This window comes from Taudactylus pleione, unplaced genomic scaffold (assembly GCF_031769625.1).
Source record: "Taudactylus pleione unplaced genomic scaffold, aTauple2 ptg000040l, whole genome shotgun sequence".
Classification (NCBI taxonomy): Eukaryota; Metazoa; Chordata; class Amphibia; order Anura; family Myobatrachidae; genus Taudactylus; species Taudactylus pleione.
This window is the reverse complement of record NW_028284442.1, coordinates 7,042,508-7,069,691: the sequence shown is the minus strand read 5'-3', so window position 1 is coordinate 7,069,691 and position 27,184 is coordinate 7,042,508. Positions and strand designations below refer to the sequence as shown.

The 27,184-nt window shown below is 40.4% G+C and overlaps 1 protein-coding gene across 1 annotated transcript in view; it reads right to left on the bottom strand.

Moving 5' to 3' along the window:
• The window catches only part of PTPRQ (protein tyrosine phosphatase receptor type Q), a 388,123-nt gene that overhangs the window by 298,571 nt on the left and 62,368 nt on the right, over positions 1-27,184 (bottom strand). Inside the window, exons 12-15 of the mRNA XM_088455386.1 lie at positions 21,145-21,274; positions 18,628-18,778; positions 15,718-15,824; positions 12,621-12,718 (exon numbers count right to left, since the gene is read on the bottom strand). Coding sequence (XP_088311512.1) covers positions 12,621-12,718; positions 15,718-15,824; positions 18,628-18,778; positions 21,145-21,274 — 486 coding nt within the window. The remainder of the gene's footprint in view (positions 1-12,620; positions 12,719-15,717; positions 15,825-18,627; positions 18,779-21,144; positions 21,275-27,184) is intronic.

The following is a 27,184-nucleotide window of genomic DNA, read 5'->3' as shown; positions in this document are numbered from 1 at the left end:
AGGTAAGTATTTCTCTTTTTTGGGCTAAAGGATACTGTTTAACAATAATTTTGACCAAATTTTACATTTAAAATATTAATCCCATTTTTAAAAAAAGGTGTTGAGGATGCCATGGAAGAGGCTGCTGGGCCTAGTAGGCCAACTAAACAAAAAAAAAAGGCAGCCACAATTCACAAGAAAGGAGATGGAGGTTTTGGTGGAAATGTGCAATGACAACCTGCCACAGGCACCAAGGAATATGGGTGCAAGCCAGAAATGGAAAATGTGGGATGACATAGCCAGTGGTGTCAATAGGGTGGGTGATTGTGAATGTTCAACCCGGGAGGTCAAACGCCGGTACGTAAAAACTACATTTTAGTAAAAAGTGTTTACAGGTCCAAATACTGCAGGAATAATGCCAACTTTTTAACCCACAGATGGAGCAACTTCAAATATCATCTTAAGCAAAAACTGGCTGATAGGGCTAGGCATGCAGGGGGGGCAGTGGGGGTCCCACCCCTGTGTCACTGGAGCTGGAGATTTGGAGGAGCTGGCCCAGGGGTGTGTGCAGGATGAGGAGGTGTTTGCCGTTTCAAACATGGATACCGACATGCCAGACTTTGCGGCTCCTCATGTTGCCCCAGGTAAATTATGTAATGTTAACAACTCAGAAATGTGTTTGGGACAATATCTAGATTATAATGTTACTCTTTTCTCTTTTTTCTCACAGAGATACAGGCGGATGAGTCTGCTCCAGAGGGGAGCTTTGGCCGCAGAATTTCTGCTGGCTCTGCAGGGGAGAAAGCAGCAGATCCGACTGTGGACCCTGTGGCAGACAGTCCAGGGCATTCCCCCTCGCAGGAAGTGGGCCTCCTCACTGATCTCAATATTAAAACGGATCAGCAGACCGAGATTCTGGTGAGGATGGACACCAATCTGCTACGGGTGGCGGACGCCCTGGAGCAAAGTGCTGCGGCCAACGTGACCATTGCTAAGGCCCTGGTGGAAAATACTGGGGCCAACGTGCGAATAGCAAATGCCCTGGAGCAGCTCATTCGCCAGCACATGTTGGAGCCGGCCTCCCTTCCTGCCGGAACATCAGGACCCTCCACCTCTGGCACAACAACAGCCATCCCTCCAAATGTGCCTAGCCCTATGCCTAGTCCAGAGGCCACAACATCTGCCTCTGGCCAGGCCAGCAGAAGGACATCCCGGACCCGTTCAGGCTCCCTCCCTACCCTGGCCAAACGGGCCAAAAGGCGATGACAGCACTGGCTAATTTTCCCACAATCCTTCTCAGTGTTTGCCCCATATTCCTTAATGCCCAAAACCTCCCTCTCCTTTCTTGTGAATTTTTTATTAATTGTGTTTGTTTGTGGATTTCAATTGCCACTTATTTTGTTTGTGTGTTTTTAAAATCATTTGTTATTTGTTTTTACGTTATCAAGTTTTTTTTATTTTCCCAAAATTGGTTGAGAAATAAACCAAAAAAAATAAAACATACTGTTGAAAATCTGCACAATTCTATTGTTAATTTATTCAAAAAATGGTTAAAAGGTAATCCCGCAAACAACATTACAAACAATACCACAGAAATCTAAACATTTTTTAGGGAAAAATAAACCAAGGGTTAAAAACAATTTATGAGTTTTAATTAACACCTAGCAAAAAACAAAAGGATGATTGTTTTCTTGGGCCCTAAAAAATGAAGAAAAACAACAAACCTGCGTACAATATTGTTGCCCGGAAAAAAAATAAAAATTTGGCAAAAACACGCAAATGTAAAATAAATTTGTAAGCTAATTGATTGTCTAACCCAGAAATTATCAGCTGAGTAGTTCACCTGCGTACGGTTTTTTGCTACTAAAAAAAGGCTATTTGCTAAACACCTTACAAGCATTTTTGCAATTCAAAACTGATTGTTTTTGAGGCCTCAATTGATAAATCGGGAAACCATCGATGAGCCACAGGAAGAATGAAGAGACCATCGTCATTGCGGTAGAGAATACCAGACCACAAGCTGAGCAAGCAGTTTGAATGGAAAGTGGATCAGACAGTGACGTAACAGTTGTTCCGTTCACATTGGCCGTTCGCATCAGATAATTTATGTACGCCCAAAAAACGCCTCGACACGCCTGCGTTTTCTCATCTCCACCCCCGTCACCGCCCCAAAACGGACAGTTCTATCAATCACATTTGACATGTCACTTCCTGTTCGCTATTTGATGAACGACTGAATAAATTATCACAAACAGCCGTATGCACATGCGCACTGTTACACCAACGCATGCGTGGTTTAGCAACATCGGATGACTACGAGCGTACGACCGCTTACGAGCGGCTCTGAATGAGGGCCAGAGTCCCCTCCAGCTAAGAGGCCGACGCGCGTTTTGCCGGAGGCTTTTCAAGGAAGCTGTCAAAAACCGTGTGCATGAGTCGGAGTTAAATACTTCCTGTTTAACCATGATTGGTTGTTTTCTCAAGTCAAGACCCCGCTCACTAGCGTGTAATCATAGCAGTGGGAGAAGTCACATTACTGTATTAATCTGGTAATCGGAAGATCACCTACGCTATGTAAATTATATAATACGTCAGAATGGGCATCAGAATTAGAGCGATCAGGAAGACCGCTTCCATGCTGTGCTTTATCTTCCATACACAGAAAAATATGGTAATGAGGAAAAGAAGCGTCAGCTGATCAGGTGGAAAACCTACTCGAGTGACATCATAACAGTGGGTGATCAGCTGATTGGAAGATCTCCAAAAATAGATATTTTGTATAATTACATGCTGTTTATAACTTTCAACTAATGTCAGAGTAAAAGCAAACAATGGCACCATATTCATAATAGATCATATTCTATCTATAATCTAAGATATAATACCATAGCATAGATAGCACTTACATACGGAGATACAATTGGTCACATAGTATCAATTCAATTCCACATTGCTAAAAATGGCAGTTATATATAGATCAGTTAGTAAGCTGTATTCACTAAATATCAAAATGAATCATCCAGGCAAAAATAAGGAAACAAAATAAAATAAGAAGTATTGTTAAAAGATATGGTATAATCATTAATGCAGCAAAGGTTACAGTCGCATACATACAAAGATAACTGTTGTTACAAGATGTCAATAAATGAGTCAATATATATTATCTGTAATTTAAATAGATGATGCCTCATACAACCATGAGGTTGAAGTGACATAAAGAAGAAAAGGAAGAAAAACACTATATATCTCTCTAGATCTTGCAAGGGTATATAAAAAAGGAACCCACACCGGAGGAGACCATTTCTCCCCTTGTGACTTCAGAAGAAATTGAAGCACTCGAAAGTTTGGAGGACCTACTAAAATCAAATTATAGTCAGGAATTAGCCTTACCATCAGGGGGAGGTAGACCTATATGCAAAAGGAAGTCATCTTTCTACCCAATAAATAGCAATTGTCCTGAAATCAAAATCTTCCAGTAATTGGTATCAAGGGACTTTGATGATCTATTCAGGAAGAATATAAAGAAACCAATATATAAGGCGAGTAATTTGAATGCCAATGAGATACGAGCATTGAAAGAGATTAAAAAGTGGCCCAATGTTATTATCAAGCCCTCTGATAAAGGGGGAAATGTGGTCATTTGGCCTACAGAGATGTACCTTAAAGAGGCATATCGGCAATTGGAGGACAAGGATTGTTATCAAAACTATTATTCAATCCTACTGATAACTTTATGACCTTATACAACAGAATTATTGATAAACCCAAGACAAAAGGAATAATCACTAAGTCTGAATATGATTTTTTTAAAATTTTGCATCCAAAAACACCTACATTCTATCTGCTCCCTAAGGTGCATAAAGGTAATAAGGAACCTCCCTGTAGACCGATTGTCTCTGGCATAGGAGGCTTGTCAGAGCAAGCTAGCACCTTTGTAGATGTACATTTGAGACAATATGTGACTACATTACCCTCCTATGCTCAGGACACCTTGGATGTGTTGAGGAAGATTGATGACATCAAACTAGATGGAGGACAGATGTTAGCAAGTATTGATGTCGAGTCACTATATACAAGCATTCACCATTATCAAGGTATAGAAGCAGTACAATTCTTCCTGAATATGGATGAGACATCATAATTTAATGATCTACTGGTGGAGCTACTGGAATTTGTGTTGCACAAAAAATATTTTGTATTTAATAACAGATTCCACCTTCAAACGAGGGGGACAGCCATGTCATCAGCTTGCGCTCCCACCTATGCCAATCTTTTTTTGGGGTGGTGGGAGCGCACTCAGGTCTTCAATGAAGAGAATGAAGAACTTAACACATTGATACCACTATGGATCTGTTACATAGATGATATCCTGCTAATATGGGATGGACCAGTGGATAGATTCCATGAATTCATGATGAAGCTCAACGGTAACGAATTCAATCTACGATTTACTTATGAGATCAGCAATAAGTCAGTAAATTTTCTGGATCTCAAACTAACAGTAGATGAGCATGGGAATCTTAGATCTGATTTATACCAGAAATCCACTGTGACGAATAGTTTACTGCACCATGATAGTTGTCATTTTCCTTCTACTATCAATAATATCCCCAAAGGGGAATACCTTAGATTGAGAAGGAATTGTTCTGATGAGAAAACATTCTGGATTCAGAGTATAGACTTATCCGTGAGACTTAAAAATAGAGGATACAGCAATAAATCCATCAAGCGAGCATATCATACTGTATCTAAAATCAACAGAGAAACTTTGATTTTCTTAACTAACAAGCAGAAGGAGAAAAAAACGGATAATATCAGGTTCATAGGGCATTTTTGCCAAGAATGGCAACTTATAAGGGATATTATACAGCAGCATTGGGGGATTTTGACCCTGGACCCTGATCTTAAACAACATGTAGATCCTAACGCCCAAGTCAGCTGGTGAAGGGCACAAAATCTGAGGGATATGTGTGTCCGCAGCCATTTTTCAGTTGAACCCAAGACCATCTTTGATGTGAAAGGCTCTTTCCCATGTGGGCAGTGCAAAGCATGCCCTAATATGATCAAGAAGAAAGAGATACAGGACCGATATGGTAAGAAGCATATCTTCCAACAATTCATTAACTGCAATACAGTGGCAGTAATTTACTGCATAGAATGCACTTGTGCCAAAAGATATACGTTGGTATGACAACCAGACCTTTAAAACAACGACTACTGGAACATATCGGCAATATTAAACATGCAGCCACGGATATTCAAAAAATTAAGAAAATCACAACCGTGGCGAGACACTTTCACACATATCATCAAGGGTCCTGGAAGGACCTAAGAGCATTTGGCCTTGAAAAAATATCCATGGGCCTAAGAAAAGGAGATCTAACAAAAGAACTCCTGAAGAAGGAGTGTGAGTGGACCTTTAAATTAGACACTGTTAACCTGAATGGTATGAACAAAATGATCAAATATAGTCCCTTTTTAGAGGTCTGACAGATATGTTTAATAATTCTCTTACGGTTTCTTCTTGCATATAACCCTCTTTGAATTCTCTAATTTTATTTTGTGGTATTATTTTTTAGCATTTTTTTTCATATATTTTTTAACTTTTTTATTATTTCACACTTGTGGTGTGATTAAACATGTTTTTGAGTGGATTGTCACATTTGTATTTTTTTGTGGAACCTTTTCTGATTAAATCAGCACCAGTAAAATTGTCATTATTTTTATTTATTTTTATCTTTATTTTTATTTATTTTAGCTACACACAGTTTTATCACTGAATATCAATTATTACATTTATTATAGACACTTGGTGTGTAAACATATAGAATGAAATATAATAAATAAGAAAATATATGTATGCACATATGTGCTATTTTGTTTGTGTTAATGCCTATGTGTATTTAGGTACACATACATACGTACGTACATTCATATATGTATGTAGGTTGTGCGCTTATCACCTTTACACCATTTACTTACCTTACAAACATTAAAAAAAATATTTTTGATTTTATTTTTCGTTTTTTACATTTTTTTTTTTTATTTGTGGAATTCTTATCAATCTTATATCAATTAAAATAATTGAATATTTATATATTCTCTTTGTTTTTTAGTAAAGAACTATATAGGGTATTAATGTACTGCTACGATGGAAACAAGTACTTCTCACAGATATATGCGGTTATGTTAAATTTGCTTGTGAATTTATTTATTTATCTAATGGATCCAGTGCTGTATCTTTATATGTTACTCTGAATAATTAATGGGTATAGTTCCTTTTTTGTATACCCTTGCAAGATCTAGGAGAAATATATAGTGTTTTTCTTCCTTTTTTTCTTTATGTCACTTCAACCTCATGGTTGTAGGAGGCATCATCTATTTAAATTACAGATAATATATATTGACTCATTTATTGACATCTTGTAACAACAGTTATCTTTGTATGGTATGCAACTGTAACCTTTGCTGCATGAATGATTATACCATATCTTTTAACAATACTTCTTATTTTATTTTGTTTCCTTATTTTTGCCTGGATGATTTATTTTGATATTTAGTGAATACAGCTTACTAACTGATCTATATATAATTGCCATTTTTAGCAATGTGGAATTGAATTGATACTATGTGACCAATTGTATCTCCGTAGGTACGTGCTATCTATGCTATGGTATTATATCTTAGATTATAGATAGAATATGATCTATTATGAATATGGTGCCATTGTTTGCTTTTACTCTGACATTAGTTGAAAGTTATAAACAGCATGTAATTATACAAAATATCTATTTTTGGAGATCTTCCGATCAGCTGATCACCCACTGTTATGATGTCACTCGAGTAGGTTTTCCACCTGATCAGCTGACGCTTCTTTTCCTCATTACCATATTTTTCTGTGTATGGAAGATAAAGCACAGCATGGAAGCGGTCTTGCTGATCGCTCTAATTCTGATGCCCGTTCTGACGTATTATACAATTTACATAGCGTAGGTGATCTTCCAATTACCAGATTAATAAAGTAATTGCTGCTATGATAACATGCTAGTGAGCAGGGACTTGACTTGAGAAAACAACCAATCATGGTTAAACAGGAAGTATTTAACTACGACTCATGCACACGGTTTTTGACAGCTTCCTTGAAAAAGCCTCCGGCGAAACACGCGTCGGCCTCTCAGCTGGAGGGGACTCTGGCCTGATTCAGAGCCGCTCGTAAGCGGCCGCTCGTTCTCTCCAAGCGATGTTCGCACATCTGCGCATGCCTATGGGTCATAATGTGCATGCGCCAACCAGTCATTGCGTTCGGAAATCGTGCGCTCGTAAAACAGCGAGGGCCTGCTAATTTGAGTGACAGAATGAGGCGTTTGTGGGTGGTAACAGGGGAAGGTGCTTGAAAACGGGGAGTGGAGATCCGAACGCAGGCATGCCAAACGGTCAAAATGGGCGTTTAATGGGTGTGCATATTTAACAAAGCAGCGTCATCGATCACGTCACTTGGTTGTCTTTTAGCCTGAACTGCTCGCAGTGATAGCGGTAGGAAAATCCTACCACAAGAATTGCGAGCAGTTCAGACGCCTTTCGATGTACTCGATTAATCTAATAAATAGCGGAGATGACGTATGATGTGAGCGGCCAAGGGTCGTCTCTACAAAATAGTGAGCGCATGTTTCGGACGCTCGCTCAGACATAGAGGCTTCAACAGACCGCAAAGAGCGAGCGCTCAACTTAAATATCCGGCCCCTTTTATAGAACAACCGTCCGCAAATAGCGTCCGGCTCTGAATCAGGCCCTCAGTGCGCACTGTAGGACCCCTACACCACGATCCTATCTGGGAGATAGAGTAAGGTATCTATACTTTCTCTCATTCATTGCTCTCTCATTGGTTGTCCCTCACCAGGCTCCTTGCGCTGCAATTGGCAACAGGGACCCTAGGTTTATGCGGACACTAATAGCAGAAGCAAGCTATACTGTTTTCATGTGCCATACATTAGTGACACTCATTCCACGTCTGATACTTGTAAGACGTGGGAAAGCAGCATCTAACTAGTAAGTGCACTACTCTCATTTTCATGACTATTTAGTCAGTATTTAACTTCATTCTCCCAGATAGAAGGGAGGGACGCCTCCAATTTAATCTCCTTATTAGTATATAACATTGATCATGGTGTTCAGCTATTTTAACTATATGTGTATGTCTTTGTGTTAATGTCTGATATGTTTTAATATTTCGCCTTATTCAATACAAGAAAATTATTCAATTCACACTTGCATTGATTTATGCCTACATATTTGATTATTTTGAGATGTGCCGGATTGGAATATAATCAGTAACTATATACCCCAATATTTTTAATTGGGATACACCTTAATATTATCAGGATGTATATGGCAATTGTTATTATGTACTAACTCTGTCTCTAGGTCATTTTTTTGACCTCATATCATTGCAGACAACATTAGAGATCAATAACTATTTTGACTACTATTTTTCTTGTGTGTACTGTCTTATACTGTATAACTGTCTATGTATATATTTATGTGCCTGTCTTGCCCCCCTTTTTTGCCTAACAGTATCTATTTTAGCTTCAGTATTAATAAAAGTTATATTTTAATAATTATTTTCCCATTTACTCTAACCAGAGTGTGCCCCACAATAGGAGTTTTCTTCTTCTCTTTTTGCTTTGTGCTGTTCAATATTGCCAGCAGTGACTTTGCCTTGGGAATACACTGTAGCTGTCCCCACCCAAAAAAATGAAAGATGGACGCTCTGCATGGGCTTTGTATCTCATCTCTCCCATAAGCCTTTTTGAAACAAGGTTGATGGAATTTGGCAATTTCCTAGCTACCGTATACTGTGTAGTCCCTAAGGCCCCAACAGTTGTGCAGTGATATGCTAGAAAACCCCTGGTAACATACGGGTCTCAGCGGGGGGTTACATCTAATCCCACTCAATCCCTGCATTGCTTCTTTCCAGATCTCATTAGATCTTCTAAGCATGACCTCATCCTAAATGTGTGCTCCAGCTTACTATAGTCACAGCGACTATCTGCAATGTCTCACAACACACATATGAAGTCTGGCTCACTGTCTCTGCCGCATTTCATACCATGTGTTATCCTTTGGGTCAGAGATGAGTTTGACCCAGCTTTACTGCCCAATGTGCTATCTTGTGTCTTTAAATTTTATTCTTTCTATAGCCTGAATCCTCCCATGAGAACAGACCTCTCTCTCTTGTGCAGCTGCATAAATAGGTTATTGCATATGCCGGATCACCTAAGCCCCACTCCACTGTACTTACCCTGTGCAGGTCCTGGCGCTGGTCTGTCCTGTCTCTGTTGTGCCAGTTAGAGCCATTGGTCGGGGTGGGGATGGGAGAGAAAGGGATGCTTTAGATGTTTTAGCAGATTATAAAGATAATAATTAGTATTAAAAATTAGTAACTGCTGCTATTGGAGGACAAGGTGCTATAGAGGTCTATATATATTGGCAATACACCTAACACACAATTCAAGTGTCTAAGGGGTCTGTTTACCAAGCCTTGGATGGAGATAAAGTGAACGGCGATAAAGTACCAGCCAATCAGCTCCTAACTGACATGTCACAGACTGGTTTTGATAGATGACAGTTAGGAGCTGATTGGTTTGTACGTTATCTCCGTTCACTTTATCTCCATCCAAGGCTTAGTAAATAGACCCCTGAAAAATGTTTCTTCAGCCATACTCAAGTCTACTTCTTCTTGCCCACTCCTTACACTAAATATAGACTGTCAGTATTTGTATTTGCCTTTTGCCAGACAGACCATGTTATGACCTTTCACACTGAGCCCCAGCTAGATTTCCCCTGAGTTTTGATTTGACTTAATCTGAGACAGGGACTCTGTTGTATCACATTTATCTTAGTACAATGAGGCAGGGTAAGCTGGAGTCCCCATCCCCCAGCATTTCAGTAAGAGGGGATCTGAGGATGCCTTGAACATTTCAATGTGGGTGGAGAAACCAATGTTAAAATCATGAAGAGTTTTTTTTGTAAATTGGGCCACTGAAGGATGGTAAATTAGATGGGGTGATTAATAAATATTAGATGATTAGTAAAATGATCTTGGCTGAGTCAGTAGTATTTGCTAAGCAACTGACATACAGATGTCATACTCATTAAATATTAATAAACAGCACTGTGTGTTTAGAAGAAAATGTTCAAGCTTGTTGAATACACTATCTAAAAAATACTGTGATAACTGTTTAAAAGAAGATTTTCTTTAAGAAATGTGTAAAAATGTGGCATTTTTATCATTTAACAGATTATACCTTTTATTGAAGGATATTATATTTTACAATGAAATAGATAGAGACTTTATGAAATATCTTTAGCAAAATGCAGAATAATGGGTTGTTGTACATCAACATTATATAAAAATAGCAGGGAAATTAAACGGACTTTAAATTACCTTGTATCCTACAGTAGTGGGTGTTTTATAGACAAGTGTCCCTAGAAAAACTTTCTAAATGATGAAACACGCAGGAGTTTGTGCTTACATTAAAGTTAATTGTCTATTAAAAATACATAATGGTATATATATATATAAATTTGTTCATTTGTATGTATGTTTGAGATAAACTTGGCAAGTACTGAAACCGATTTTGATTGGGTTTTCACTGAAATGTTACACGCGCACGCACGCACAGACACACTAGTTTTTATCAGGAAACCATTATAGGGATAACTTACTGGGCTTCTTCCAGCAGTAGCTCCTCATGTAATTTGGAGGGTGGAGCCTCTTGGTCCTATGTTACTTTGAGTGACAGCAGCCAGGCAGCTATTGCTTTCTGCTGTCAGATGGTCCCTCTCATCCCGCCTCTTCATTGGCTGGCTGTAGCTCCGAGCAGCCCGAGTGGAAGGCTTCCCCGAGAACAACAAAGGGAGGGTGATGATTGGCTCCTAAGTCTAGCATTGTCATGATGCTATGTTGGGACAGTGGCGCAGCGATTAGCTGTAGCGTGCCTTGCCTGGCATATCCGGGGTGGGCTGGGCTCTGGTTAGCTAGGGGGGTGTAATACCGCGTGTTAATATAACCAGTTGTGGAGAATGGCCCGAGAGATGTTTGTGTTCCGCAAGCAGAGGTTCCCACACAGCTGCTTCCAACCGACAGTCTACGCCAATGCCCAGAGCCCGCACCCTAACACACTGGGCACCCCGTATGGTGCTGGCTATGTGGTGTGCAGGGAGAAGTTTGCATGGTGGGTCTGAACTGCCTGGCTTCGGTGCTCTGTGTCTGGGGAGGCGGAGGAGGGGCTGCCCATTGATCAGTGCTGTTATTTTATCTCTTGTCCCTGCTTGTTTCCTGCGCCGGCCACGTATGATCTGTGCCCCCCCATCAGCCTCTTCCATCTGAATGTTTATGGACCGCAGCTGGAGCTGCATCCACCCCACCCCCACCCATGTGCGCCATCCTTCCCTCCTCATCCAAGCATGAGTCCCTGGGGCCGCTATCGTTGCTTGCTGATTCCACATCTGCTGTTTGCTGGGTGAGCCTCTCTGAACACCGGGCACACCACTGCCCAGCATTTCCAGGGCAACGTCTGTAACTGAAACTTACCTGGGAAACTTTGTTGGGAACATCAGACCGTGCACAGAGCTTTTGCCTTGTATATTAATACATGAAAACAGCTAACATACTTGTAGAGTTTTGTCATAGATTTAATTGAAAAAAAATTAAATGATCAAATAGGTGCTTAACTGGTTTCATCTCACCAATATAAAAAAGTATCAGAAATTAAAGTAGGTTGACTATAGCATGGGTGTATTTGCACAACTGCAAACAGGTACAGACCAGTACACAGGCGCATATACACATGATAAAGCTGAATTATTTGTGGGCTTCCAGCGACAGAAAGAAATTTCAGATATTTACTATTGCCAGCTCCAGTGAACCCCTTGTGATTGGTTGGTTGCGATTTGCGAATGCACTGCTGATGCGGATAACAGCTTTCTTCAAAGCTTGTGCATATGTTACAATTTACTATGCACGAGGCCAAGAAATTGTTCTGTTGCATTACAGAGGTTTTTGAAATGCTAATGATGAATAATAGCGAATTTGTGTTTTTTGCAAGCAAAATAATTGGTTAAAAACATTGTCATAAATGTATGTAACTTATGTATGGTCATATAATACTGTACCAAACCGCAAGCATCTTGCAATAGTTGCTGTTTTGTATATCCACACAAATGCATCTATATTAGTGAATGTTTTTGAGCCTGTAATTTGGGGCCAATTACAGCCATTTTGCATCTGACACATGATTTCTAAAACAAACGGATGATGTACTATACATGCAGTATATTGTAATCTTCTACCACCATAATTTAGCACCCTTATCTGTCATAAGTGTGAACTGATTTTCCTTGGTCAAAGATCTGTATTCTTTGCCAAGTAAGCAATCAGTTTAATAATAGTTGATACAACACAGGAAAGATATAAGCATTAATGTCTCTGAACATAAACCATTACTATGTGAGAAATGATTTGCTCTTTATATGGGGTTTTCTTCTGGTATTTATGGCTATTGTTTATTTTAAGTCAGATGGAATTGTGTCAGATTAAAGACACACAAAACAATTCACTTTATTAAAAATGTATAGCTTACTTGAAACCTCTCATATCCACCATGAGGTGATTTCCAAGATAAATAAATGGAATGCTCCTCTTGGCCTAAAATCTGCAGAACAGATGGCGGCTCAGGATCTAAAAAAGCAAAATGCCAATTAATGTTTTATTGTAAAAAGTGAACCCCCCTTGCCACTCTGAAAAAAAAAATAGAAATTATGTTTTGCCATATCAGGGAACATACCAAATCATAAGGTCATGTATAGCAAACCAACATCGTACTGTACTATACTATACAGGTTGAGTCTCCCATATCCAAATATTCCGAAATACGGAATATTCCAAAATATGGAATATTTCTAGCATGACTGGTATAGTGAAACCTTTGCTTTTTGATGGTTCAATGTACACAAACTTTGTTTAAGGCACAAAATTATTAAATCTAAAGTATAAAATGACCTATAGGCTGTATGTATAAGGTGTATATGAATTATAAATGAATTTCATGTATGTACACAAACTTTGTTTGAGCCACAAAATTATTGAAAATACTGTATAAAATTACATTCAGGCTGTCTGTATAAGGTTTGTATAGAACATAAATGCATTCTGTGTGTATATTTGGACCCTATTCTTAAGAAATTTCAATTTAGAATGCTAATATTCAAAAATACAGAATATTCCGATATCCAAAATACCCTTGGTTCCAAGAATTTTGGATATGGGAGACTCAACCTGTACTTGCATATGCAGTACACTGAGCAGGGGCACTGAGAGGTGGAGCGGACACTCCTTACCCGGGCCAGGGCCATTTAAGGGGCCATTTGAGGGCCTGGATAAACAATCAATCCCACCTGAACAATTCTTCTTTCTGCCAACTACTGCTGCGGCCGTGTCTGTAGCCTCCCACTTTGAATTCATAGGGAAAGAAGGTGATTGTGCTGCTCTGCTTACCTGGGTGCGAAATCTGCCACTTTTTGCTGAGAACTAAGTGTTTCCTAAAATATCCATCATTCCAGTATATCTGAGACCAATTGGAGCTTACAATATGTATTCTTTTATGTGAAGGCACAGAGATTAACCCCTGAAGAAGTCTCCAAGGAGACGAAACACGTATGGTAACTATGTTTTTGATCCTAATTCAGTGACTACATCACTATGAATACATGCTTTAAACCTAAGGGTGAATCGTCCATGTTCAAATGTGGAACCCTATAAACCTAATCAACACCGTCTAAAATTGTAGTGGTATTGTACAAAATTATTTTTATTGTAATAAATTGTATTATGTTTTTATAAGGGTGGCAACAGCTTTTTGTCCACAAAAACTACTAGGTTTTTATATGTGAATGTTTTTATACTTCAATAGTAGTATTTTGAAGTGTTTATCCAGAACGACCTTTTCTTAATTCTCCAGTATAAACTGTAAAGTTACTTAAGCGCTCTCTCACCTGACCTTTCTCTATCTCTAATATCCAGACCCACTAACAGGGGACTCTGTATGAGTAGCTGCTAGGTTTAGTTCTCTGCAGGATAAGGGTGGTTTATACAGTGTAGCCATCTACATCGTTGCCGCGATGCATGTGCATGGGCTCACGCATTGCGGCATAGCGCAGCTCTCACCGGGCTGCGACTAGGTGCGGCCGGCATTCATTCCATTGAAGTCAATGGCATGCGCCTGCATATGCACGCGCACACCATAGATGTGGGCACTCCAGTCTATATACAGTATATATATATTTTCAGAGTAATCCGCACACACTTCAGTATAGCATGATTGCTGGGGTGCCACATCAAAGTTCAGTCTTGGTAAGATATCCTCAGATAAAAATATATTTTAATATGGGGGTGCACTCACCAGACTTCAGTCAATCCATTGGATTAGTAGCTTTATTCCACAATAAAGATCCAACATTTCGGTCCTCTTTGGGCCTTTATCAAGGAATCTGAAGATTGCAACTATATATATATATATATATATATATATATATATATATGGCAGATAGATGAGGCGGCATATGACCTTGACAAAAGGGCGGAGGCCCTGAAACGTTGGTTACTATTTACCATTAATATGGATTAAGTCCTCTAGTGCCGCCTCATCTATCTGCTATCAGTTTTCTACTAAGGAGGGCACAGAAACATGTTGATGATTGGAATGAGGAGTGCCGAGCCGATGCCAATATATATATATATATATATATATATACATACATACATATATATATATATATATATATGCACACATATATATATATATGCACACATATATATATACTGTATATATATATATATATATATATATATATACTGTATATATATATATATATATATATATATATTTCTTTATTTTTGTGTGTGTTTTAATGTAATACAACTATTAATGATAGAAAAATACAACTTTAAAGGCGTTTCAATCTTTCATAATGTAGTTACCATTTTTGTGCTATCGGATGTCTCCAAATTCATCCTTGAGTTTTATTTCTTATTCTGTCATGTAATAATAACCACTATAAGGGCTGATGCAGAGATAAAGGCGAGTCTCTTTTGTTTATAGATGTTATGTGATTTTGCATTGTGCATGCTCCATTGCTGAGCACTTGCTTCTAGGGGTAACTAAGTCTCCACTTGCGACTGAAGGGGTGTAACTGGGTGGTTATGAGACATTCATAAGTAGGCTACGTTTGTGCCAATGGAATTGCGGGCTACGCAGTGTATGCAGTGATCCGTTTGAAAACTGGCGGATTTGTTGCACCAAGGATTGGACTGGAGCAAGTGCGCATGGATAATGATGACGGTTATGAAATCAAGCATATGAATAGAAATGGAGCAATTGCAAACAGGTGAATAACTCTGCACATGGGCGAACACTGGCATTTTTACCAGACACGCAATGCGGGTGGAAGTGCAGCTGACTTGTGTTCAACTCTGCATCTACCTCTATTAGTGCATTACAAGTAGCAGAAGCAATGGAATTAATTATTAATTAATAATGATTTATATCTCAATATGTATGATTTATATACCAATTCCTAGCTTGCTGAGTAACCATAAACCAGATAAAAATGGAGACTTGGAAATGATGTAGTCATTTAATGATGTTATGCTTCCAAATACCGGTAAGACTGCAAATTTACCTGTAGTGAGATTTAGAACAGCAGCGGAACTTTTCTTGAAGCCACAAATTGTAATAATACTGATGACATAGTCAGAACCAGGTGAAAGACTATTAAATGTATGCTGTCTGTAAAACCAAACAATAGGTGATACAATTAGAAAAATAACTACAATATAATAAATCAGATGTATTTTGTATATTACTGATGACACAAAGTATCAATATATTTAAGAGAAAGGGGTAAATGTAATAGCCTGTGCGATGCAGGGATCAGCGTGATTCCATTGAGTCATCCCATTTTTTTTAAAGCAGGAATAATTTAAAAGGCAACCACCTTGTAAACTACTGTTGCTTAAAAAAAAAAAAAAAGAAAACGGACCGCCTTCCTGGAATCCCACTGATGCCTGCATCTTGCAGACTATTACATTTCCTTCTATTTGTTCGCCAAATAAATACATTTCCAGTTCCCGTCCACGGCCCACTCATGCTAGGGAACCCATAGTAGGATAGTAATCTGCCCACCAACAGCAGAAATATTAAGTCCAAACTATTTTCTAACATAGATACTGACCAAGCAATCAAAGGAAGAACAGTAGAAAGAACCAAAGTGATTGATTGCAACATTACATTGATAAATTATACATTTATATATACATACACACACATAAGTACATATACACATCTACATACATATATATATATATATATATATATATATATATATATATATATATATTGATAGTCAGCAGGAGCTAGAAAGGGACGGGATAGTTAGATAAGAAACGAAAAAACTTCCAGTACCCTGCTGTGAGACATTTCAAAAACAGCTGCCTTAGTACATAAAATACAGATTGGGATGAATCTGGTAATGAGGACTGGGCTAGGACATGTATAATAATGTATGTTTATTAAACTTATACTGTGTACGGTGTGTGTGTGTTTCTTTCAACATTTTTTTACAGGTGACCTACAGGTCCCAGTCGGCCCTTAATGCCCCGCATGCTGGTACTTGTGGTTCTCCAAGTACCAGCATGCGGGGGAGGCTTGCTGTTACCTGTAGTTCTACTGTAAAGACAATGTTAAACATATTCTTTTTCACAGTACATATACACAATCAACCCGCCACCCACCGCCCAGGGGTGGCGGGGATAGCCCCGGGCTATCAGCCTAGGATAGTTGTGCCTTGAATAGGGTGACCCCTTTATTGGAGGGTTCCCCAACTCCCCAGGAATCCCTGGGCTGACTAGCAGTCAGGGCTGATGCTGCGGCTTGGTGGCCTGGTGATAGGGCTCTCCTGGCTGTGGCATCAGTCCCCCGCTAGAAATGGTCCAGGGCTGGTTCTGTGAATTACAGGGAGACCCTACGCAAATTTTTCCCTGTAATTCCAGAACCAGGACTGGTTCCCATAGCCCAGTGCTGGTTGAACTAAGTACTGGGAGACCCTACGCATTTTTTTCCCTGTACTTAGGCAATCAGGACTGAGTTTGAAAAGTCCAGGGCTGGTTGTGTCTTGGGGGGGGACCTCACGTCAATTTTTTCTTACTTTTTACTATTTGTTTACTTTTAACAGTCAGCTACATGCAGGCATCTCACTGATGTCTGCATGTATCTGTGTTAATTCGACCTGCTCATGCTGAAATCGCAAGCATGAAGCAGGTCTATTCATTTGGTGATTTGAACGGCGATTTGAAGTTCGTTTTGGTGTGCGTATTGAAATCGACTAATAGTAAATAAGGTTGCTGTGTGTTGTTCAATGTAAAAGTACCAATGTTTTGCCGATTTTCGAATTACAGTCAGTTTGTTGGGAAATTTGGTTTGGGGTCCGAATTACCATTCGATTTAGGCTTTAGTAACTACTCAAAAGCAAAATCGCACCACAAATCACTCAAAACGCCAAATTGACCTTTAGTAAATTTACCCCTAGGTCTTATGCACACCTTTCCCCCTCTTAATGCCCTTTTCAGATGATACCTGAAATGACATGAATAAGATTAAGGTTTTCTTAGTGGCACATTCCAATCCAGATATCAGTTCAATAGATTCTACTGGTAGCACCCATTCTAAAAGTGCAAAAGTGTGTTGAAAAATTATGATTAAAATGTGTCTAAAACATGCATTAGGTTTCATGCGTTTTATTCATTTGCCCATTATGAATAACCATTATTGAATATATAAAACTATAACTAAATGAACATAATAAATTAGGCATATGCATATAGCATACTTACACTTCCAAATTATGGAATTATTATATGGTTAGTTGACAAGGAATTATAAAATCACTAGTGGTTGTCACAGATAACTTCTTAGAAAACTGTCTATGACATTACAGTCAATCAGAATTAATGGGTAATTAATTTTGAAAGTTCATTGGCATTTTCCTATACTGATGAAACTATTTTAGTGCTCTTTCACAAGTTTCATATATTAATAAATGAATGAAGAATGCTTTCTATGCTGTTCTTACTACTCATTGTAAAATTGTAATACTGCATTTAAGCAAATTGTATTAGTAAAATCACAGTTCTTGAAAAGCACATGGAATGTATGAAAAACATGACTAAAACACCGATAAAGGTCTCATTCTTTTTAATACTTCCCCCCCCCCATTTTCTGATTGTATGCTTGTGAATGGTCTTTTAGCATTTTGGCATATATGTTGCATGTATAAGTTTTTTTTTATCCCTTAATGTATTTTGATACTTTTCAGTTTAGTAATAATTTAAGTTGATAAATTTTATTTTCTATTTTTATTCATCTACTTTTTAAGGTATGTCTAGCTAGCAGGCACACAGCACACACTATGCTAGCTGGATCCTTGTTTATCAAATAAAGTATTAAGGGCTGAAGTATCGGCACACAACATGTGATCATTTGTCATCTATTAGAAGACTCAGTGAAGGCAAAAAAACATCTAAACTGAAAGTACCTTTTACTCGGTGGTGCCGTTTCTGTTGTGAGGGTGCTTTCAGAAGTCAAGACAATTCTATATCCATCAGGTTCACCGAACATCAATTTCCAAGTGACACTTATAGACTCAGTATTTGTTGTGTAGTTTATATATTCAATAGAACTTGGAACTTGTTACAGAAAAATAAATACTTGTTTGTAAGCAATAATAACATGACAATATTAATACAATAACATATCAGAACACTAGTCGTCAACTATGTCATCATTTGCTACAGCCTCAAGGTGCCCACACACAGCGATGTGTTCCCGATTAGTCGATGTTCACGATTTCCCCCTAAAACTCTCCCCTGGAGCTCTCCGGCAGTCCTGCACATGATTTGGTATGAAAAAGCTGCCAATGTGACACACAATCTATCGTGCCTCCTAACTACTCCAGTGCATCCTGACTTGAGATTGTCAGATATGCCCTACAGCACGGCAGATCTGAAGATGCGATGTGCGACCTGCGGGGTCGTGCATCGTGATCGTGAGTGGGGACTCACGATTTCCTCATGATTTTGGCATATTTTACACGATCTGTCGTTCCAATGCGTCGGAAACGGCCAGATCGGGTAAAATATCGCTATGTGTGTGGGCAGCTTCAGGGGAGCTTAATGAACTGGAAACCAAGAATATAATCCTTTCACGTCAATATGGCTATTTGACTTTATTCGTAGTTATGAGGATTACAGTGGCACCAACTTGGTTGGGAAAGTGGACATCAGTAGCCTGAGCTACAATATACCGATGTAATTTGAAGAATGTATTTACTTTTGTTACAAACTTGAAAAATATAGAAAATGTGCAAATCATGTCCAAAAAAGGTGACAGATCAAAGTAAAAAAATTATTGTAAGTGATGTACTAACAATGGTGGAACCTATAGCAACCAAACTATTAAATGGATAATTATATTAAACATTACATAAATACTTACACATCAGCAATCAAATCAGACTGCTTGTTGGTTCTTGTAGGTTACTGAATTGTGCACTTTTGTTAGCTTTATCAATAATACTTTTTTTTATATTAGCCAATTATTAAAATCTATCCATAACAACCAATAGAGAAAATTACATATGCAGTCTGATACTAGGTACTAAACACAATTAAATACACAGTTTACACAGTTGTTTATCATTTTTGAAGTATGCATTCTCTGGCAATATAACGATATTCATTTTAACACGCCTATTTATTTATTAGGAAGCTAAACAAAAATTACATCTCACCTCTAAAAATATTGAATTAAATTTAAAGGTGGTGGAGACATTACAAATAACTTTCAAGAAAGCTGAGGAGAAGTGTCACTTATTCTAGATATAGGAGAGACATACAAAACAAACCTATAAAGCTCTTTTGGAATTTTACCATAAGCACCTCCCAACTGTCCCAATTTCATATGGACAGTCCCATTTTACAGACACTTTCCTGCTGTCCTCCTCGTGGGCTGCAGTGTCCCGCTGGCGGGGTGAAGTTGGGGAGGACACTCTCTGCATAGCCGAGCAGCTGTGAATGGATGACACGTGCATGTGCACGTCATCCTGAAACAGGCTGGGGGTCTGTCCAGCAGCTCCCAGAGCACTAGGCAAGCCCTCAGCATGATGAAAACGGGGTGTGGCTCGCAGGTACAGCATTTCCCGTGAGGCCATGCCTCTTGCCAATAGGCCACGCCCCCTATCTTTAAATGTCTTTCTTCCCCATGTTGATAAGTTGGGATGTAATGCATATTGCGATGCATCGGCAATAAGGTAGAAGACTAAAATGAATCCCACTTTAGAATTTTAAAATTACAAGTAATATCCCGCCTGATGCCTTTTAGCGGAAAAATAAGGCATTTTAGACATCTTACTCATGTGTTGGAGATTTCAGTTGATAATTTGTCAACAAAAACAATCAATTGAGTTATGAATAAATAGTAGACTGGGCTCTTGGTTACAGAAATATCCTTCTGTGTCTACCTTAGTAGCTACAGAGTGAAGCCAGTAAGAACATCACACAGAAGTTCATCATACCTCCTTTTTAATAAAATGTCCTTCATTCATTCAAAATGTATTGTTTTGTATTAAAAGACTTTGGCCCCTATTTGTTACAATCCACATTTCAAATTCGAATTGTAGTGTGATCATTTCATCTAAATCGCATTGCAAATTTAGTAATTATCATGAGTATGTATCAACAGTCTCAAGCAGGAACAGAACAAGAAAGCTCTGTCCCTGCGAATCATCACAGCACAATTCTCACTGTATTTTTTGCAAAAAAAACATAGTGAGAGCGCCTCTGCGCAGCTCCAACGCCGGCTAACGTTACCCCTCACCCCTCCCCATTTGCGGTTTGTAAAGGCTAATTTACAGCTATCGATTATAAATGTGCTTTTCAGACAAGTGCATGCAACATATACAAAGCTTTGTTTTTAAGAGTTTGTTTGTAAAACATTTCCAATCGCTCTAGTAATTAAAGACAAATGGGTAATATCATATTTCAGGAATACTTACTTGTTTGAATTTCTATTGAAGTCGGATGACTATCTCTAAATAGCACTTTCTCAGTACATATAGAGAAAGTGTAAATTGCGCCAGGTGTTAACTGTGTAAATGCTGCTTTCTCTTGTGTCACTTTTTTAACCTGAAATTGGCAGTAATACACTGAATTAAACATGATTTACGGGTTACAACATTTGTTAAGTAAAAGAAAAAATTAAGATCAAGATTTGTTTAGAACTTTTGAAAATAAGACTGGCCTAAATAGCACATCGTCTTCTGTTGTATCAAAATATCTTCAAATAATTACTATTTTATCATGTTACAATGACACATGTTGGCAGCCACATTTTACTAACCTGATCTGAACCTCTCCTCCCAACACATGCATAGATTATCCAGTAACCATATATCAGACTGATGCACTCTTTAGGGATTTATATACTAACATATTTCGACAGATGAAAATGTCTCTAGTCTTGTGGATAACGCAATATCCTGGTGAAGTTGTGCATTTATTTTAGGACATGCACACAGTCAAGGGGGGACTACAGCAACTGTACGAAGTCTGGCTGCCCTGGGGTACGGCAATGCTGGTCCACCCTCATATGGGCCCCGCACTGCTCTTCTGTGCAATGAAGCCACATTTACAGAAGAGCAGAGTGAGGGTCTCAGGAGCGTGGACCAGTATTGCTGGGCCCTCTCCCAAATTTGCTTTTGGAGCCTAGCAATGCATTGGTTCTGCATGGGCATCCTGTTCCAAGAACAGTAACTTGAGAAAGTATATACTATATAGACAAAAGGGTAGAAGACGTTTTATATGCTGACAACCATAATATAAATGTGTTTCCAACTACCATATTGATAATCACAGCAAGCATTCCAGGCTCTAATGCTGGCCGTACACAATGTGGCTTCGCAGAGCGCAAGGCTAGAAACAACCCCAATGCCTGACAACAATCCATTTAAAATTGATTGGACATTCCTAGGCATATTTAAAATTGGAAGCTGAATGCTGATGGCCCTATAGGCCAATGTATGTGTCCGTCTCCAATATACTATTTTGTACACTAAATACAGTGCATCCGGAAAGTATTCACAGCGCTTCACTTTTTCCACATTTTGTTATTACAGCCTTATTCCAAAATTTAATAAATTCATTTTTCTCCTCAAAATTCTACACACAATACCCCATAATGATAACATGTAAAATGTTTTTTTGAGATTTTTGCAAAGTTAATAAAAAAAAACTAATTAAGAAATCACATGTACATAAGTATTCACGACCTTTGCTCAATACTTTTTTAATGCACCTTTGGCAGCAATTACTGCCTCAAGTCTTTTTAAATATGATGCCACACCTATCTTTGGGCAGTTTCACCCATTCCTCTTTGCAGCACCTCTCAAGCTTCATCAGGTTGGATGGGAAGCATCAGTGCACAGCCATTTTCAGATCTCTCCAGAGATGTTCAATTGGATTCAAGTCTGGGCAGGGCCGTAGAGAGCCTGGCCGGGCCCGGGTAAAGGAGGGGGCGTGGCCTAATCATGGGAGACATGGCCACACCCCCTTGCGCGCCGGGAAGGGGGGCGTGGTAAGCCCCCAGCCCGGCGCTAAGCAGGGGGGGTGCAATCAGTGTGATCGCTCCCCCCCATGGCCATAGGAGACTGCTCCGGCTACTGCAGCAGCCGCGAGCAGTCTCACACAGCAGCCCAGTGCTGACCTGCTGTGAGGGAGGGGGGGGCGACACCAGACCCAGGCCCTGCCGGGCCCCTCTAGCAGGCCAGGGTAAACTGTACCCGCTCCCCCCCCTCTCGGCGCCCATGAGTCTGGGCTCTGGCTGGGTCACTCAAGGACATTCACAGAGTTGTCCTGAAGCTACTCCTTTGATATCTTGGCTGTGTGCTTAGGGTCGTTGTCCTGCTGAAAGATGAACCGTCGCCCCAGTCTGAGGTCAAGAGTGCTCTGGAGCAGGTTTTCATCCAGGATGTCTCTGTACATTGCTGCATTCATCTTTCTCTCTATCCTGACTAGTCTCCCAGTTCCTGCCGCTGAAAAACATCCCCACAGCATGATGCTGCCACCACCATGCTTAATTGTAGGGATGGTATTGGCCTGGTGATGAGCAGTACCTGGTTTCCTCCAAAGATAACGTCTGGCACTGAGGAGAATGAGTTCAATCTTTGTCTCATCAGACCAGAGAATTTTGTTTCTCATGGTCTGAGAGTCCTTCAGGTGCATTTTGGAAAACTCCAGGTGGGCTGCCATGTGCTTTTTTACTAAGTAGTGGCTTCTGTCTGGCCACTCTACTATACAAGCCTAATTGGTGGATTGGTGGATTGTTGCAGAGATGGTTGTCCTTCTGGAAGGTTCTCCTCTCTCCACAGAGGAATGCTATAGCTCTGACAGAGTGACCATTGGGTTCTTGGTCACCTCCCTGATAAGGGCTTTTCTCCCCTGGTTGCTCAGTTTAGATGACCATCCAAGTCTAGGAAGAGTCCTGGTGGTTCTGAACTTCTTCCATTTACAGATGATAGAGGCCACTGTGCTCATTGGGACCTTCAAAGCAGCAGATATTTTTCTGTACCCTTCCCCAGATTTGTGCCTCAAGATAATCCTGTCTCTGACAGACAATTCTTTGGACTTCATGCTTGGTTTGTGCTCTGACATGCAGTGTCAAGTGTGGGACCTTATATAGACAGTTGTATGACTTTCAAAATCATGTCCAAACAACTGAATTTACCACAGGTAGACTCCAAATAAGCTGTAGGAACATCTCAAGGATGATCACTGGAAACTGGATACACCTGAGCTCAATTTTGAGCTTCATGGCAAAGGCTGTGAATACTTATGTACATGTGATTTCTTAGTTGTTTTTTTTTTACTAAATTTGCAAACAGCTAAAAAAAACTTTTTACACCTTGTCATTATGGGGTATTGTGTGTAAAATTTTGAGGACAAAAATGAATTTATTCCATTTTAGAATAAGGCTGTAACATAACAAAATGTGGAAAATGTGAAGCACTGTGAATACTTTCTGGATGCACTGTATATAATACTCATTATATTAAAGAAATTCTAAAAATCCCCTTCATGATCTCTAAAGATTGGGCCTTTTGGAATGTATACACAAACACACACTCAACGGAGTTTGATGAAAGGGAAACGGCTACTTCTGGCCAAGCTGGCTACGGCCACAAGAAAAACTAATCACTGTCACAGTGGATTGACTCTAACCCACCCACTGTTACATTATTACATCCTAGAGTTACATCCTTGTCAGGGGTGCATCTTCCTATTAGCCAGGATGGCTCTCGCCAGGGGCACCGGCTGGTTGGAGGGCGCCGGCGCCTCCCGGCAGTGCCACCCGCAGCCAGTTCTGTCTGCAGGACCGTAATGAAGGATGGGCACCGTCACTGCCCCACGGCCGGAACCCAGCCCCCCGCTGCAAACAATATTGCCGGGCGCCTGCTGCAATGTTATGCTAGCGGTATGCCCGGCTCCTCACCACTTATGTCCAGGCTCCTCTGTAGCAGTGGGAAAGCCATCCAGCACTGCAGTGAGCAGCACGGCCCCCTCTGGATTTGTAGTTGCTGAGGCTGTCATGCTTCCTAGTGCTCCCAGCAGACTACAATTCCCAGCATACTGCTCCTGGGCACCCAGAGTGAGGGAAGTAGTGGTGCCGCTGACAGTCCCCCAGCAATCTGTCTTGCAAAGAGTGCATTGCCCTGCCACAGCCAGTGTGTTGCCCAGGGATAGGGTATTCTCGGGCAGATACATCTAATTCTCATTGGACCCCAGTGCTCCCCATTATCTCAGCTCATCCTGGTAAGGGGCTAACCTGTCATATATATACAGTATGTGGTGAATGAAACAAATATATAGTATGTATATACAAATTTGGGGGGCAGGCTGTATATGCAGTGCAAGGGCAATGAAGGCTGTATATGGGGGTACAGGGGGCAGAAATGCTGTGGATGGGGGTGTGGATGGCGGAGTGATATCAGTGTCTCCTGTGCTAGGCTGTATTTTGAGGTACAGGGAAAGATGCAGGCTGTATATGGGGTACAGGTGGGATGCAAGCTATACAGAATTGTACGGGGAGATGATGGCTGTATAGAGGAATTAGTGCGGGGGAGTGCTTGGTGCGCATCTATGGAATATGACTAATGTCCCTTTTTAAAAAAAAAAATGGGGAGGGGAGAGCGCTGATACTTTATCTGGCATAGGGCACCAAAATCTAGTTGCGGCTCTGTATGTCTGTTAAAAGTCTGTGCTGTTGCTGATCTCTAAGTCAGAAGCATCAGCGCTGGACAACAAGGGAGGGGAGGGGAGGTGAGGGAGCGATCAACGCCTGTACAGCCACCACATTGTCTGTTTACTAACTGCCAATAGAGAGGGGCGCCAGTCCCTTACTTTGCCTGGGGCGCTTGGACCCCTAGATACACCCCTGATACTTGTTTACAATGGACTGGACAGAGACATCCACTAATAAGGAAAGCCTCACTGAAAAGTCCTTTGGCACCTGGTTGCCTTATGTTCATACTCTATCCCCAGCGGGATCGGTATAAAATACCGCTGGACCTATGTCCGGCGGTTCAAATCCCGATGCCGGAAGACCGGCAGCAGTGAAGATCCTTACAGCTAAAAAGATCAGTATAAACTAACCCTACTGCCCCCCCAACCCTCCTTTAGTGGTGCCTAACCCTAACCTCTCCCCTAGTGCCTTACCGTAACCCCCCCAACACCGCAGCCTAAACCTAACCCTTCCGGGGGGTACCTAACCCTAGCCTCCCCCTGGGGGTGCCTAACCCCCTACCCCTAGCCTAACCATAAGTCCCCACTAGGAGCCCCTAACCCTCCCCCCCCCCCACGCCCGCTGCCTGGCTTACCTTTGTTCGGTATGCCGGGCGTCGGGCTCCCGGCATAGTTATAATGACAGTCGTCAGGATTTTGACGCCTGTCATTAGTACCCTGCCGGGATTTGACCATTGGCTTCCTGACTGCATCCCTCCCCAGCAATCAAAGACTCCCTGCTTAGATGCTTCCAACTCACTTCATGGTTTAATTTGGAAGTTCTTGACAATGGCCCTCCCTTCTGACCCCACCTTACCTTTAACCAACACATTATTTATATATGTGATTAACTGCAATGTGTACAAATGTTACCTAAATGGATTCATTTTCAACAAACTTATATGAATATCTTGCCATATTGTTTATATATCTCTGTTTTATTGTGCTTTGGATAACTCTTATGTTCATTTGCATTGAATTTGTTGTTCTCCTAACAATAAACTATTTTCAATAAAAATATATAATATAATACTCATAAATTACACATAAACCATATTCATGATACATCCAAGTGAACGTGACAAGTAGATATGTTGATATTCCCATTTTACCTTATTTGCAGCCCATTATAAAGTATTTGGCTGAATAAACAAGTTATATTGGTGTCCTGGTTTTTATTTAAAAATTATGGGAGCCCTATGTTTACAGTCATCGCCATTAGCGGGCCCTGATAAAGAGGGGCATGCTGCCATATTGGCCACTAGCTGGGATACCCGGCATTTCCTGGGTTGAAGACTGAACCCTAAAGTACACCTGCAGCATTTATTTGTTTACATTGTCGTTGCCTGAAAAGCACTCCTGTGTTTTCTAACATGCATGCAAACAGTGATGTAACTATCGTGGGTACAAGGAGTGCAGCTGCTATGGTACCTAAGCTGCCTCTGAGGCCTGCTGTCCCTCCTCACCCAGTCATGCACACATGGTGGGCCTGTCCAATCATGGCCATTGAGGGGGTCTGGGTGTCAGAGAAGTTGATTTGGTGCTGGCCCGCCAGCTGGAGCGCTGGCAGGCAGATATGGAGAGACAGAGCCACCGGTTCCGAGGCAATCAGAGCTTGTGGATTGGCAGCCAATTAGCAGTGGTGGCTCCTGATTGGCTACCAGTCTGCAAACTCAGATTGGCTCGCGACAGGCGCCAGATTCATGATTGCAGTCACTTGTGTTGAAACACCCTTTTCATCAATTAAGTAGTTCAAAACAG